The 15,630-nt window shown below is 40.2% G+C and overlaps 1 protein-coding gene across 6 annotated transcripts in view; it reads right to left on the bottom strand.

Annotated features, from left to right (window-relative positions):
- The window catches only part of LOC139748197 (uncharacterized), a 588,267-nt gene that overhangs the window by 439,867 nt on the left and 132,770 nt on the right, over window positions 1-15,630 (bottom strand). For all 6 annotated transcript variants that reach the window (XM_071661016.1, XM_071661020.1, XM_071661021.1 and 3 more), the window contains one exon: window positions 2,291-2,362. In XM_071661016.1, the coding sequence (XP_071517117.1) occupies window positions 2,291-2,362 (72 nt within the window). The remainder of the gene's footprint in view (window positions 1-2,290; window positions 2,363-15,630) is intronic.

The raw sequence follows: 15,630 nt of genomic DNA, 5'->3' as shown, positions 1-15,630 counted from the left end.
GAGTCAGTTGTCGTTCGCTGATGATACAGCGCTGGTGGCTGATTCGGGTGAGAAACTGCAGAAGCTGGTGACTGAGCTTGGTAAAGTGTGTGAAAGAAGAAATTTGAGAGTAAATGTGAATAAGAGCAAGGTTATTAGGTACAGTAGGGTTGAGGGACAAGTCAATTGGGAGGTAAGTTTCTGGAGGAAGTGAAGTGTTTTAGATATCTGGGAGTGGATTTGGCAGCGGATGGAACCATGGAAGCTGAAGTGAATCATAGGGTGGGGGAGGGGGCGAAAGTTCTGGAAGCCTTGAAGAATGTTTGGAAGTCGAGAACATTATCTCGGAAAGCAAAAATGGGTATGTTTGGATTAATAGTGGTTCCAACAATGTTATATGGTTGCGAGGCGTGGGCTATAGATAGAGTTGTGCGGAGGGTGGATGTGCTGGAAATGAGATGTTTGAGGACAATATGTGGTGTGAGGTGGTTTGATCGAGTAAGTAATAATAGGGTAAGAGAGATGTGTGGTAATAAAAAGAGTGTGGTTGAGAGAGCAGAAGAGGGTGTTTTGAAATGGTTTGGTCACATGGAGAGAATGAGTGAGAAAAGATTGACAAAGAGGATATATGTGTCAGAGGTGGAGGGAACGAGAAGTGGGAGACCAAACTGGAGGTGGAAAGATGGAGTGAAAAAGATTTTGAGTGATCGGGGCCTGAACATGCAGGAAGGTGAAAGGCGTGCAAGGAATAGAGTGAATTGGAACGATGTGGTATACCGGGGTCGACGTGCTGTCAATGGATTGAACCAAGGCATGTGAAGCGTCTGGGGTAATCCAATGGAAACTTCTGTGGGGCCTGGATGTGGAATATGAGCTGTGGTTTCGGTGCATTATTACATGACAGCTAGAGACTGAGTGTGAACGAATGTGGCCTTTGTTGTCTTTTCCTATCGCTACCTCGCACACATGAGGGGGGAGGGGTTTTTTATTTCATGGTGGCAGGATGGCGATGGGAATGAATAAAAGCAGACAGTATGAATTATGTACATGTGTATATATGTATATGTCTGTGTGTATATATATATATATGCGTTGAGATGTATAGGTATGTATATTTGCGTGTGTGGACGTGTATGTATATACATGTGTATGTGGGTGGGTTGGGTCATTCTTTCGTCTGTTTCCTTGCGCTACCTCACTAACGCGGGAGACAGCGACAAAGCAAAATAAAAAAATATTAATATATATATATATATATATATATATATATATATATATATATATATATATATATATATATATATATATAATCCCTGGGGATAGGGTAGAAAGAATACTTCCCACGTATTCCCTGCGTGTCGTAGAAGGCGACTAAAAGGGGAGGGAGCGGGGGGCTGGAAATCCTCCCCTCCCGTTTTTTTTTTAAATTTTCCAAAAGAAGGAACAGAGAAGGGGGCCAGGTGAGGATATTCCCTCAGAGGCCCAGTCCTCTGTTCTTAATGCTACCTTGCTAACGCGGGAAATGGCGAATAGTATGAAAGATATATATATATATATATATATATATATATATATATATATATATATATATATATATATATATATATCAAACTATTCGCCATTTCCCGCGTTACCGAGGTAGCGTTAAGAACAGAGGACTGGGCCTCTGAGGGAATATCCTCACCTGGCCCCCTTCTCTGTTCCTTCTTTTGGAAAATTTAAAAAAAAAAACGAGAGGGGAGGATTTCCAGCCCCCCGCTCCCTCCCCTTTTAGTCGCCTTCTATGACACGCAGGGAATACGTGGCAAGTATTCTTTCTCCCCTATCCCCAGGGATAATATACATATATGTATATATATATATATATATATATATATATATATATATATATATATATATATATATATATATGCCCACAAACTCTCCTCTCCCTTTCTCCCCCACCCCTCCCAACCCCTCCAAGAGATCCCCACTACTCTCCCGCGCCCCCTCCAAACCCTCCCAGGTCTACGAGGCCTCCCTAGGGCGCCTTGTGGAGGGCCGGTCGACCATTCCTCAGCCGGCCGCCCATTCCTCAGCCGGCCGTCAACCGTAACTCAGCCATGACACGAAAAAAGGTTGGAAGGTGGTACAGTAGGTGGAGGAAGGTACTGTTACAGATGGTACAGACGGTACAGGTGTTACAATGTATATGTGTTACGGACGGTACATGTGTTACAGATGTACAGGTGTTCCAGACGGTGCAGGTGTTACAGATGGTAGTGTTACATACAGTACAGGTGTTACAGATGGTACAGGCTGGGGTACTCACAGTTTCTCGAGCCTGGGCAGGTGGGAGAGGACACCAGCTGGTATGCGGGTCAGGCCGCTGGCCGACACGTCCCTGACAACCCAACAAACAAAACTCGTTAATCATCAACAACAACATGTACACAACAAATACATAACAAGAAAAAATATAATTTGAATGTAATATAAAATATAATTTAAATGTAAAATAACAAAACAATTATAATGTAATACAATATAATCTTAATGAAATACAAAAATTCTACTGCAATAAAATAAAATATAATCTTAATGTAACAATGTAATCTTAATGTAATGATACAAAATAATTGTCTATATAAAATAATTTTCTAAGTAATATAATAAATTTCAATGTAATACAATATAAGTTTTGGGTAATTCAAATTAAAAATTTAATGTAATACAACATATTTAATGTAATTCAAAGTAAAGAATTCGATGTAATACATGTTCAAGGTGATTCAAATTAAATATTTAATGCAATACAAGTTTAAGGTAATTCAAATGAAAAAACAATGTAATACAAGTTTACGGTAATTCAAATAAAAAAAATTAATGTAATACAATACAAGTTTAAGGTAATTCAAATAAAAAATTTAAAGTAATACAACTTTAAGATAATTCAAATAAAAAATTCAATGCAATACAAAAAAAAGTTTAAGGTAATTCAAATGAAAAAATTGAATGTAAGACAATATAAGTTTAAGATAATTCAAATTAAAAATCTAATGTAATACAAGTTTAAGGTAATTCAAATTGAAAATTTAATGTAATACAAGTTTAAGGTAATTCAAATCAAAAATTTAATGTAATACAACACGATACAAAGATCCTATTTCGTGAGTCTACCTGATAATATACACACACACACACACACACACAAAAAAAAAAACCCTTTTGCTTAAAAAAAGAAAAAACAAGTCATTGGTGGTGTGAAAAAGAAATTAAATTTTTTTTATAAGGTAAGAGGAGGAGGAGGAGGAGGAGGAGGAGGAGGAGGAGGAGGTGGTGGGGAAGGGGAAACTTAACTGCCTCCCCTAAGGGAAGAAATCTGCATTGGACAAACTTTGCTCAGCGCCAACTGGAAATTAAAACCAACAACCAAAAAACAATCTTCACACTGAGACATCAACTTTTTTTCTTTGGGGTACGTTTGTTTATCTGGGGGGGGGGGGGGGACATTACTAGGGCAATAATGACACACGTCTCAAATAACCATATAACCCCCCCCCCCCCCCCGCGCTTCCATTACAGAACTAGCCACAAGTCACTTTACTTTTCCTCCATTACTTATAACTATAAAAGAGTCACTTACAATACCATTCTTATTTTTCATTTTTTTTTTTATTTTCCACGAGTTGCATTCAGATCTCTGCGTTTACACCCAGAGCGAATGTATATTTCAACCTGGGTTACATAAGATTCATCACTAAATTTCTATTATTATTATTATTATCATTATTATTATTTCTATTATTATTATTATCATTATTAACATTATTCTTATTATTATCATCATCATTATTATTATTATTATTATTCTTTCTTTCATACTATTCGCCATTTCCCGCATTAGCGAGGTAGCGTTAAGAACAGAGGACTGGGCCTTTGAGGGAATATCCTCACCTGGCCCCCTTCTCTGTCCCTTCTTTTGGAAAATTAAAAAAAGACGAGAGGGGAGGATTTCCAGCCCCCTGCTCCCTTCCCTTTTAGTCGCCTTCTACGACACGCAGGGAATACGTGGGAAGTATTCTTTCTCCCCTATCCCCATGGATGGTATATATATATATATATATATATATATATATATATATATATATATATATATATATATATATATATATATATATTCATATATATATATTCATATATATATATTTTCTTTTTTTCTTTCAAACTATTCGCCATTTCCCGCGTTAGCAAGGTAGCGTTGAGAACAGAGGACTGGACCTTTAAGGGAATATCCTCACCTGGCCCCCTTCTCTGTTCCTTCTTTTGGAAAATTAAAAAAAAAATGAGAGAGGAGGATTTCCAGCCACCCGCTAATATATATATATATATATATATATATATATATATATATATATATATATATATATATATATATATATATATTTTTATACTTTGTCGCTGTCTCCCGCGTTTGCGAGGTAGCGCAAGGAAACAGACGAAAGAAATGGCCCAACCCCCCCATACACATGTATATACATACGTCCACACACGCAAATATACATACCTACACAGCTTTCCATGGTTTACCCCAGACGCTTCACATGCCTTGATTCAATCCACTGACAGCACGTCAACCCCGGTATACCACATCGCTCCAATTCACTCTATTCCTTGCCCTCCTTTCACCCTCCTGCATGTTCAGGCCCCGATCACACAAAATCTTTTTCACTCCATCTTTCCACCTCCAATTTGGTCTCCCTCTTCTCCTTGCTCCCTCCACCTCCGACACATATATCCTCTTGGTCAATCTTTCCTCACTCATCCTCTCCATGTGCCCAAACCACTTCAAAACACCCTCTTCTGCTCTCTCAACCACGCTCTTTTTATTTCCACACATCTCTCTTACCCTTATGTTACTCACTCGATCAAACCACCTCACACCACACATTGTCCTCAAACATCTAATTTCCAGCACATCCATCCTCCTGCGCACAACTCTATCCAGAGCCCACGCCTCGCAACCATACAACATTGTTGGAACCACTATTCCTTCAAACATACCCATTTTTGCTTTCCGAGATAATGTTCTCGACTTCCACACATTCTTCAAGGCCCCCAGAATTTTCGCCCCCTCCCCCACCCTATGATCCACTTCCGCTTCCATGGTTCCATCCGCTGCCAGATCCACTCCCAGATATCTAAAACACTTCACTTCCTCCAGTTTATCTCCATTCAAACTCACCTCCCAATTGACTTGACCCTCAACCCTACTGTACCTAATAACCTTGCTCTTATTCACATTTACTCTTAACTTTCTTCTTCCACACACTTTACCAAACTCAGTCACCAGCTTCTGCAGTTTCTCACATGAATCAGCCACCAGCGCTGTATCATCAGCGAACAACAACTGACTCACTTCCCAAGCTCTCTCATCCCCAACAGACTTCATACTTGCCCCTCTTTCCAAAACTCTTGCATTTACCTCCCTAACAACCCCATCCATAAACAAATTAAACAACCATGGAGACATCACACACCCCTGCCGCAAACCTACATTGACTGAGAACCAATCACTTTCCTCTCTTCCTTTCACGGAAGATGAAAGCCGGCAAGGCAGCAGGTTTGGATGGTATTGCAGTGGAATTTATAAAAAAAGGGGGTGACTGTATTGTTGACTGGTTGGTAAGGTTATTTAATGTATGTATGACTCATGGTGAGGTGCCTGAGGATTGGCGGAATGCGTGCATAGTGCCATTGTACAAAGGCAAAGGGGATAAGAGTGAGTGCTCAAATTACAGAGGTATAAGTTTGTTGAGTATTCCTGGTAAATTATATGGGAGGGTATTGATTGAGAGGGTGAAGGCATGTACAGAGCATCAGATTGGGGAAGAGCAATGTGGTTTCAGAAGTGGTAGAGGATGTGTGGATCAGGTGTTTGCTTTGAAGAATGTATGTGAGAAATACTTAGAAAAGCAAATGGATTTGTATGTAGCATTTATGGATCTGGAGAAGGCATATGATAGAGTTGATAGAGATGCTCTGTGGAAGGTATTAAGAATATATGGTGTGGGAGGCAAGTTGTTAGAAGCAGTGAAAAGTTTTTATCGAGGATGTAAGGCATGTGTACGTGTAGGATATATATATATATATATATATATATATATATATATATATATATATATATATATATATATATATATATATATATATTATTATTATTATTATTATCATTATTATTATTAATATTATTATTATTATTATTATTATACTTTGTCGCTGTCTCCCACATTAGCGAGGTAGCGCAAGGAAACAGAATAAAGAATGGCTCAACCCACCCACATATACATGTATATACATACACGTCCACACACGCATATATACATACCTATACATTTCAACGTATACATGTATATACATACAGACATATATATATATATATATATATATATATATATATATATATATATATATATATATATATACATATATATATATATACGCGGGAAATACAGAATAGTATGAAAGAAAAGAAAGACACACGCACACACACACACACATATATATTTTCTTTTTTTTATACTATTCACCATTTCCCGCATTACCAAGGTAGCGTTAAGAACAGAGGACTGGGCCTTAGAGGGAATATCCTCACCTGGCCCCCTTCTCTGTTCCTTCTTTTGGAAAATTGAAAAAAAAAAAATAAATGAGAGGGGAGGATTTCCAGCCCCCCGCTCCCTTCCCTTTTAGTCGCCTTCTACGACACGCAGGGAATACGTGGGAAGTATTCTTTCTCCCCTATCCCCAGGGATATCACACACACACACACACATATATATATATATATATATATATATATATATATATATATATATATATATATATATATATATATATATATTATCCCTGGGGATAGGGGATTAAGAATACTTCCCACGTATTCCCTGCGCGTCGTAGAAGGCGACTAAAAGGGGAGGGAGCGGGGGGCTGGAAATCCTCCCCTCTCGTTTTTTTTTTTTTTAATTTTCCAAAAGAAGGAACAGAGAGGGTCAGGTAAGGATATTCCAAATAAGGCCCAGTCCTCTGTTCTTAACGCTACCTCGCCAACGCGGGAAATGGCAAATAGTTTAAAAGAAAAGAAAGAATATATATATATATATACATATATATATATATATATATATATATATATATTTTTTTTTTTTTTTTTTTTTTTATACTTTGTCGCTGTCTCCCGCGTTTGCGAGGTAGCGCAAGGAAACAGACGAAAGAAATGGCCCAACCCCCCCCCCCCCCATACACATGTACATACACACGTCCACACACGCAAATATACATACCTACACAGCTTTCCATGGTTTACCCCAGACGCTTCACATGCCTTGATTCAATCCACTGACAGCACGTCAACCCCTGTATACCACATGACTCCAATTCACTCTATTCCTTGCCCTCCTTTCACCCTCCTGCATGTTCAGGCCCCGATCACACAAAATCTTTTTCACTCCATCTTTCCACCTCCAATTTGGTCTCCCTCTTCTCCTCGTTCCCTCCACCTCCGACACATATATCCTCTCGGTCAATCTCTCCTCACTCATTCTCTCCATGTGCCCAAACCATTTCAAAACACCCTCTTCTGCTCTCTCAACCACGCTCTTTTTATTTCCACACATCTCTCTTACCCTTACGTTACTTACTCGATCAAACCACCTCACACCACACATTGTCCTCAAACATCTCATTTCCAGCACATCCATCCTCCTGCGCACATCTCTATCCATAGCCCACGCCTCGCAACCATACAACATTGTTGGAACCACTATTCCCTCAAACATACCCATTTTCGCTTTCCGAGATAATGTTCTCGACTTCCACACATTTTTCAAGGCTCCCAAAATTTTCGCCCCCTCCCCCACCCTATGATCCACTTCCGCTTCCATGGTTCCATCCGCTGACAGATCCACTCCCAGATATCTAAAACACTTCACTTCCTCCAGTTTTTCTCCATTCAAACTCACCTCCCAATTGACTTGACCCTCACCCCTACTGTACCTAATAACCTTGCTCTTATTCACATTTACTCTCAACTTTCTTCTTCCACACACTTTACCAAACTCAGTCACCAGCTTCTGCAGTTTCTCACATGAATCAGCCACCAGCGCTGTATCATCAGCGAACAACAACTGACTCACTTCCCAAGCTCTCTCATCCCCAACAGACTTCATACTTGCCCCTCTTTCCAGGACTCTTGCATTTACCTCCCTTACAACCCCATCCATAAACAAATTAAACAACCATGGAGACATCACACACCCCTGCCGCAAACCTACATTCACTGAGAACCAATCACTTTCCTCTCTTCCTACACGTACACATGCCTTACATCCTCGATAAAAACTTTTCACTGCTTCTAACAACTTGCCTCCCACACCATATATTCTTAATACCTTCCACAGAGCATCTCTATCAACTCTATCATATGCCTTCTCCAGATCCATAAATGCTACATACAAATCCATTTGCTTTTCTAAGTATTTCTCACATACATTCTTCAAAGCAAACACCTGATCCACACATCCTCTACCACTTCTGAAACCGCACTGCTCTTCCCCAATCTGATGCTCTGTACATGCCTTCACCCTCTCGATCAATACCCTCCCATATAATTTACCAGGAATACTCAACAAACTTATACCTCTGTAATTTGAGCACTCACTCTTATCCCCTTTGCCTTTGTACAATGGCACTATGCACGCATTCCGCCAATCCTCAGGCACCTCACCATGAGTCATACATACATTAAATAACCTTACCAACCAGTCAACAATACAGTCACCCCCTTTCTTAATAAATTCCACTGCAATACCATCCAAACCTGCTGCCTTGCCGGCTTTCATCTTCCGCAAAGCTTTTACTACCTCTTCTCTGTTTACCAAATCATTTTCCCTAACCCTCTCACTTTGCACACCACCTCGACCAAAACACCCTATATCTGCCACTCTGTCATCAGACACATTCAACAAACCTTCAAAATACTCATTCCACCTCCTTCTCACATCACCGCTACTTGTTATCACCTCCCCATTTGCGCCCTTCACTGAAGTTCCCATTTGCTCCCTTGTCTTACGCACCCTATTTACCTCCTTCCAGAACATCTTTTTATTCTCCCTAAAATTTACTGATAGTCTCTCACCCCAACTCTCATTTGCCCTTTTTTTCACCTCTTGCACCTTTCTCTTGACCTCCTGTCTCTTTCTTTTATACTTCTCCCACTCAATTGCATTTTTTCCCTGCAAAAATCGTCCAAATGCCTCTCTCTTCTCTTTCACTAATACTCTTACTTCTTCATCCCACCACTCACTACCCTTTCTAAACAGCCCACCTCCCACTCTTCTCATGCCACAAGCATCTTTTGCGCAATCCATCACTGATTCCCTAAATACATCCCATTCCTCCCCCACTCACCTTACTTCCATTGTTCTCACCTTTTTCCATTCTGTACACAGTCTCTCCTGGTACTTCCCCACACAGGTCTCCTTCCCAAGCTCACTTACTCTCACCACCTTCTTCACCCCAACATTCACTCCTCTTTTCTGAAAACCCATACTAATCTTCACCTTAGCCTCCACAAGATAATGATCAGACATCCCTCCAGTTGCACCTCTCAGCACATTAACATCCAAAAGTCTCTCTTTCGCGCGCCTGTCAATTAACACGTAATCCAATAACGCTCTCTGGCCATCTCTCCTACTTACATAAGTATACTTATGTATATCTCGCTTTTTAAACCAGGTATTCCCAATCATCAGTCCTTTTTCAGCACATAAATCTACAAGCTCTTCACCATTTCCATTTACAACACTGAACACCCCATGCATACCAATTATTCCCTCAACTGCCACATTACTCACCTTTGCATTCAAATCACCCATCACTATAACCCGGTCTCGTGCATCAAAACCGCTAACACACTCATTTAGCTGCTCCCAAAACACTTGCCTCTCATGATCTTTCTTCTCATGCCCAGGTATATATATATATATATATATATGCAGGGAAATAGTGCAAATGAGTGGGAGATGTATAAAAGAAAGAGGCAGGAGGTAGAGAGAAAGGTGCAGGAGGTGAAAAAGAATGCAAATGAGAGTTGGGGTGAGAGAGTATCATTAAATTTTAGGGAGAATAAAAAGATGGTTTGGAAGGAGGTAAATAAAGTGCGTAAGACAAGGGAGCAAATGGGAACCTCAGTGAAGGGGGCTAATGGGGAAGTGAGACCAAGTAATGGTGATGTGAGAAGGAGATGGAGTGAGTATTTTCAAGGTTTGTTGAACGTGTTTGATGATAGAGTGGCAGATATAGGGTGTTTTGGTCGAGGTGGTGTGCAAAGTGAGAGGGTTAGGGAAAATGATTTGGTAAACAGAGAAGAGGTAGTAAAAGCTTTGCGGAAGATGAAAGCCGGCAAGGCAGCGGGGTTGGATGGCATTGCTGTGGAATTTATCAAAAAAGGCGGTGACTGTATTGTTGACTGGTTGGTGAGGTTATCTAACGTATGTATGATACATGGTGAGGTGCCTGAGGATTGGCGGAATGCCTGCACAGTGCCACTGTACAAAGGCAAAGGGGACAAAGGCGAGTGCTCAAATTACAGAGGTATAAGTCTGTTGAGTATTCCTGGTAAATTATATGGGAAGGTATTGATTGAGAGGGTGAAGTCATGTACAGAGCCTCAGATTGGGGAAGAGCAGTGTGGTTTCAGAAGTGGTAGAGGATGTGTGGATCAGGTGTTTGCTTTGAAGAATGTATGTGAGAAATACTTAGAAAAGCAAATGGATTTGTATGTAGCATTTATTGATCTAGAAAAGGCATATGATAGAATTGATAGAGATGCTCTTTGGAAGGTATTAAGAATATATGGTGTGGGAGGCAAGTTGTTAGAAGCAGTGAAAAGTTTTTATCGAGGATGTAAGGCATGTGTACGTGTAGGAAGAGAGGAAAGTGATTGGTTCTCAGTGAATATAGGTTCGCGGCAGGGGTGTGAGATGTCTCCATGGTTGTTTAATCTGTTTATGGATGGGGTTGTTAGGGAGGTGAATGCAAGAGTTTTGAAAAAGGGGCAAGTATGCAGTCTGCTGTGGATGAGAGAGCTTGGGAAGTGAGTCAGTTGCTGTTCGCTGACGATACAGCGATGGTGGCTGATTCATGTGAGAAACTGCAGAAGTTGATGATTGAGTTTCGCAAAGTGTATGAAAGAAGAAAGTTGAGAGTAAATGCGAAGAAGAGCAAGGTTATCAGGTACAGTAGGGTTGAGGGTCAAGTCAATTGGGAGGTAAGTTTGAATGGAGAAAAACTGGAGGAAGTGAAGTGTTTTAGATATCTGGGAGTGGATTTGGTAGCGGATGGAACCATGGAAGCGGAAGAGAATCATAGGGTGGGGGAGAGGGCGAAAATTCTGGGAGCCTTGAAGAATGTGTGGAAGTCGAGAACATTATCTCAGAAAGCAAAAATGGCTATGTTTGAAGGAATAGTGGTTCCAACAATGTTATATGGTTGCGAGGCGTGGGCTATGGATAGAGTTGTGCGCAGGAAGGTGGATGTGCTGGAAATGAGATGTTTGAGGACAATATGTGGTGTGAGGTGGTTTGATCGAGTAAGTAATGTAAGGGTAAGAGAGATGTGTGGAAATAAAAAGAGTGTGGTTGAGAGAGCAAAAGAGGGTGTTTATTTCAAAACACCCTCTTCTGCATGGAGAGAATGAGTGAGGAAAGATTGACCAAGAGGATATATGTGTCAGAGGTTGAGGGAACGAGGAGAAGTGGGAGACCAAATTGGAGGTGGAAAGATGGAGTGAAAATCATTTTCAGTGATCGGGGCCAGAACATGCAGGAGGGTGAAAGGCGTGCAAGAAATATAGTGAATTGGAACGATGTGGTATACCGGGGTCGACGTGCTGTCAATGGATTGAACCAGGGCATGTGAAGCGTCTGGGGTAAACCATGGAAAGTTCTGTGGAGCCTGGATGTGGAAAGGGAGCTGTGGGTTCGATGCATTATTAGATGACAGCTAGAGACTGAGTGTGAACGAATGTGGACTTTGTTGTCTTTTCCTAGCGCTACCTCACGCACATGAGGGGGTTGTTATTTCATGTGTGGCGAGGTGGCGATGGAAATGAATTAAGGCAGACAGTATGAATTACATACATGTATATATGTATATGTCTGTGTGTATATATATATATGCATACGTTGAGATGTATAGGTATGTACATTTGCGTGTGTGGACGTGTATGTATATACATGTGTATGTGGGTGGGTTGGGCCATTCTTTCGTCTGTTTCCTTGCGTTACCTCGCTAACGCGGGAGACAGCAACAAAGCAAAATAAAATAAATAAAAAATAAATAAATGAATATATATATATATATATATATATATATATATATATATATATATATATATATATATATATATATATATATCTTTTCAACTATTCGCCGTTTCCCGCGTTAGCAAGGTAGCGTTAAGAACAGAGGACTGGGCCTCTGAGGGAATATCCTCACCTGACCCCCTTCTCTGTTCCTTCTTTTGGAAAATTAATATATATATATATATATATATATATATATATATATATATATATATATATATATATTTCTTTTCTTTTTTTCAAACTATTCGCCATTTCCCGCATTAGCGAGGTAGCGTTAAGAACAGAGGACTGGGCCTTTGAGGGAATACCCTCACCTGGCCCAATTCTCTGTTCCTTCTTTTGAAAAAAAAAAAAAAAAAAAAAAAAAAAAAAAAAAAAAAAAAAAAAAAAAACGAGAGGGGAGGATTTCCAGCCCCCCGCTCCCTCCCCTTTTAGTCGCCTTCTACGACACGCAGGGAATACGTGGGAAGTATTCTTTCTCCCTTATCCCCAGGGATAATATATATATATATATATATATATATATATATATATATATATATATATATATATATATATATATATATATATATATACTGTAAACATTCATTTACGTTTGTGTATAACGCACATAAAATCTCATCTACGTGTTGGGGTAACAGATACTCTACATCCTGTAATGTAAACACGAGTTAATCATATCAGTCCGTTGTGTAAACAATGAGCTACGGTCATACAACGTGCAAACAATGACTTATGTTTATACACACTGCAAACATACATAGGATGTGTTTACGTCCTGTAACAAATCAACGATTCTGTCTATATGGATGAATATATATATATATATATATATATATATATATATATATATATATATATATATATATATATTCCTGGGGATAGGGGGATAGGGGAGAAAAAATACTTCCCACGCATTCCTCACGTGTCGTAGAAGGCGACTAAAGGGGACGAGAACGGGGGGCCAGAAACCCTCCCCTCCTTGTATTTTAACTTTCGAAAAGGGGAAACAGAAGAAGGAGTCAGGCGGGGAGTGCTCATCCTCCTCGAAGGCTTAGATTGGGGTGTCTAAATGTGTGTGGATGTCTTAGGAGTAAAGTCAGGGGTTAGTGAGAGTACAAGAGCAAGGGAAGGAGTAGCACTACTCCTGAAACAGGAGTGGTGGGAGTATGTGATAGAGTGTAAGAAAGTAAATTCTAGATTGATATGGGTAAAACTGAAAGTTGATGGAGAGAGATGGGTGATTATTGGTGCATATGCACCTGGGCATGAGAAGAAAGATCATGAGAGGCAAGTGTTTTGGGAGCAGCTGAATGAGTGTGTTAGTGGTTTTGATGCACAAGACCGGGTTATAGTGATGGGTGATTTAAATGCAAAGGTGAGTAATGTGGCAGTTGAGGGAAAAATTGGTGTACATGGGGTGTTCAGTGTTGTAAATGGAAATGGTGAAGAGCTTGTAGATTTATGTGCTGAAAAAGGACTGGTGATTGGGAATACCTGGTTTAAAAAGCGAGATATACATAAGTATACGTATGTAAGTAGGAGAGATGGCCAGAGAGTGTTGTTGGATTACGTGTTAAATGATAGGCGCGCGAAAGAGAGACTTTTGGATGTAAATGTGCTGAGAGGTGCAACTGGAGGGATGTCTGATCATTATCTTGTGGAGGCGAAGGTGAAGATTTGTAGGGGTTTTCAGAAAAGAAGAGTGAATGTTGGGGTGAAGAGAGTGGTGAGAGTAAGTGAGCTTGGGAGGGAGATTTGTGTGAGGAATTACCATGAGAGACTGAGTACAGAATGGGAAAAGGTGAGAACAAAGGAGGTAAGGGGAGTGGGGGAGGAATGGGATGTATTTAGAGAAGCAGTGATGGCTTGCGCAAAAGATGCTTGTGGCATGAGAAGCGTGGCAGCTGGGTTGATTAGAAAGGGTAGTGAGTGGTGGGATGAAGAAGTAAGATTATTAGTGAAAGAGAAGAGAGAGGCATTTAGACGATTTTTGCAGGGAAAAAATGCAAATGACTGGGAGATGTATAAAAGAAAGAGGCTGGAGGTCAAGAGAAAGGTGCAAGAGGTGAAAAAGAGGGCAAATGAGAGTTTAGGTGAGAGAGTATCATAAAATTTTAGGGAGAATAAAAACACGTTTTGGAAGGAGGTAAATAAAGTGCGTAAGACATGGGAGCAAATGGGCACTTCAGTGAAGTGCGCTAATGGGGAGGTGATAACAAGTAGCGGTGATGTGAGAAGGAGATGGAGTGAGTATTTTGAAGGTTTGTTGAATGTGTTTGATGATAAAGTGGCAGATATAGGGTGCTTTGGTCGAGGTAGTGTGCAAAGTGAGAGAGCTAGGGAAAATGATTTGGTAAACAGAGAAGAGGTAGTAAAAGCGTTGCGGATGATGAAAGCCGGCAAGGCAGCAGGTTTGGATGGTATTGCAGTGGAATTTATCAAAAAAAGGGGTGACTGTATTGTTGACTGGTTGATAAGATTATTTAATGTATGTATGATTCATGGTGAGGTGCCTGAGGATTGGCGGAATGCTTGCATAGTGCCATTGTACAAAGGCAAAGGGGATAAGAGTGAGTGCTCAAATTACAGAGGTATAAGTTTGTTGAGTATTCCTGGTAAATTATATGGGAGGGTATTGATTGAGAGGGTGAAGGCATGTACAGAGCATCAGATTGGGGAAGAGCAGTGTGGTTTCAGAAGTGGTAGAGGATGTGTGGATCAGGTGTTTGCTTTGTAGAATGTTTGTGAGAAATACTTAGAAAAGCAAATGGATTTGTATGTAGCATTTATGGATCTGGAGAAGGCATATGATAGAGTTGATAGAGATGCTCTGTGTAAGGTATTAAGGATATACGGTGTGGGAGGCAAGTTGTTAGAAGCAGTGAAAAGTTTTTATCAAGGATGTAAGGCATGTGTACGTGTAGGAAGAGAGGAAAGTGATTGGTTCTCAGTGAATGTAGGTTTCCGGCAGGGGTGTGTGATGTCTCCATGGTTGTTTAATTTGTTTATGGATGGGGTTGTTAGGGAGGTGAATGCAAGAGTTTTGGAAAGAGGGGTAAGTATGCAGTCTGTTGTGGATGAGAGAGCTTGGGAAGTGAGTCAGTTGTTGTTCGCTGATGATACAGCGATGGTGGCTGATTCATGTGAGAAACTGCAGAGGCTGGTGACTGAGTTTGGTAAAGTGTGTGAAAGAAGAAAGTTAAGAGTAAATGTAAATAAGAGCAAGGTTATCAGGTACAGTAGG

The sequence above is a fragment of the Panulirus ornatus genome, chromosome 73, assembly GCF_036320965.1.
Source record: "Panulirus ornatus isolate Po-2019 chromosome 73, ASM3632096v1, whole genome shotgun sequence".
Taxonomy (NCBI): domain Eukaryota; kingdom Metazoa; phylum Arthropoda; class Malacostraca; order Decapoda; family Palinuridae; genus Panulirus; species Panulirus ornatus.
Note: the sequence above shows the minus strand (reverse complement) of the source record. Positions and strands in the feature narration are given on the sequence as shown.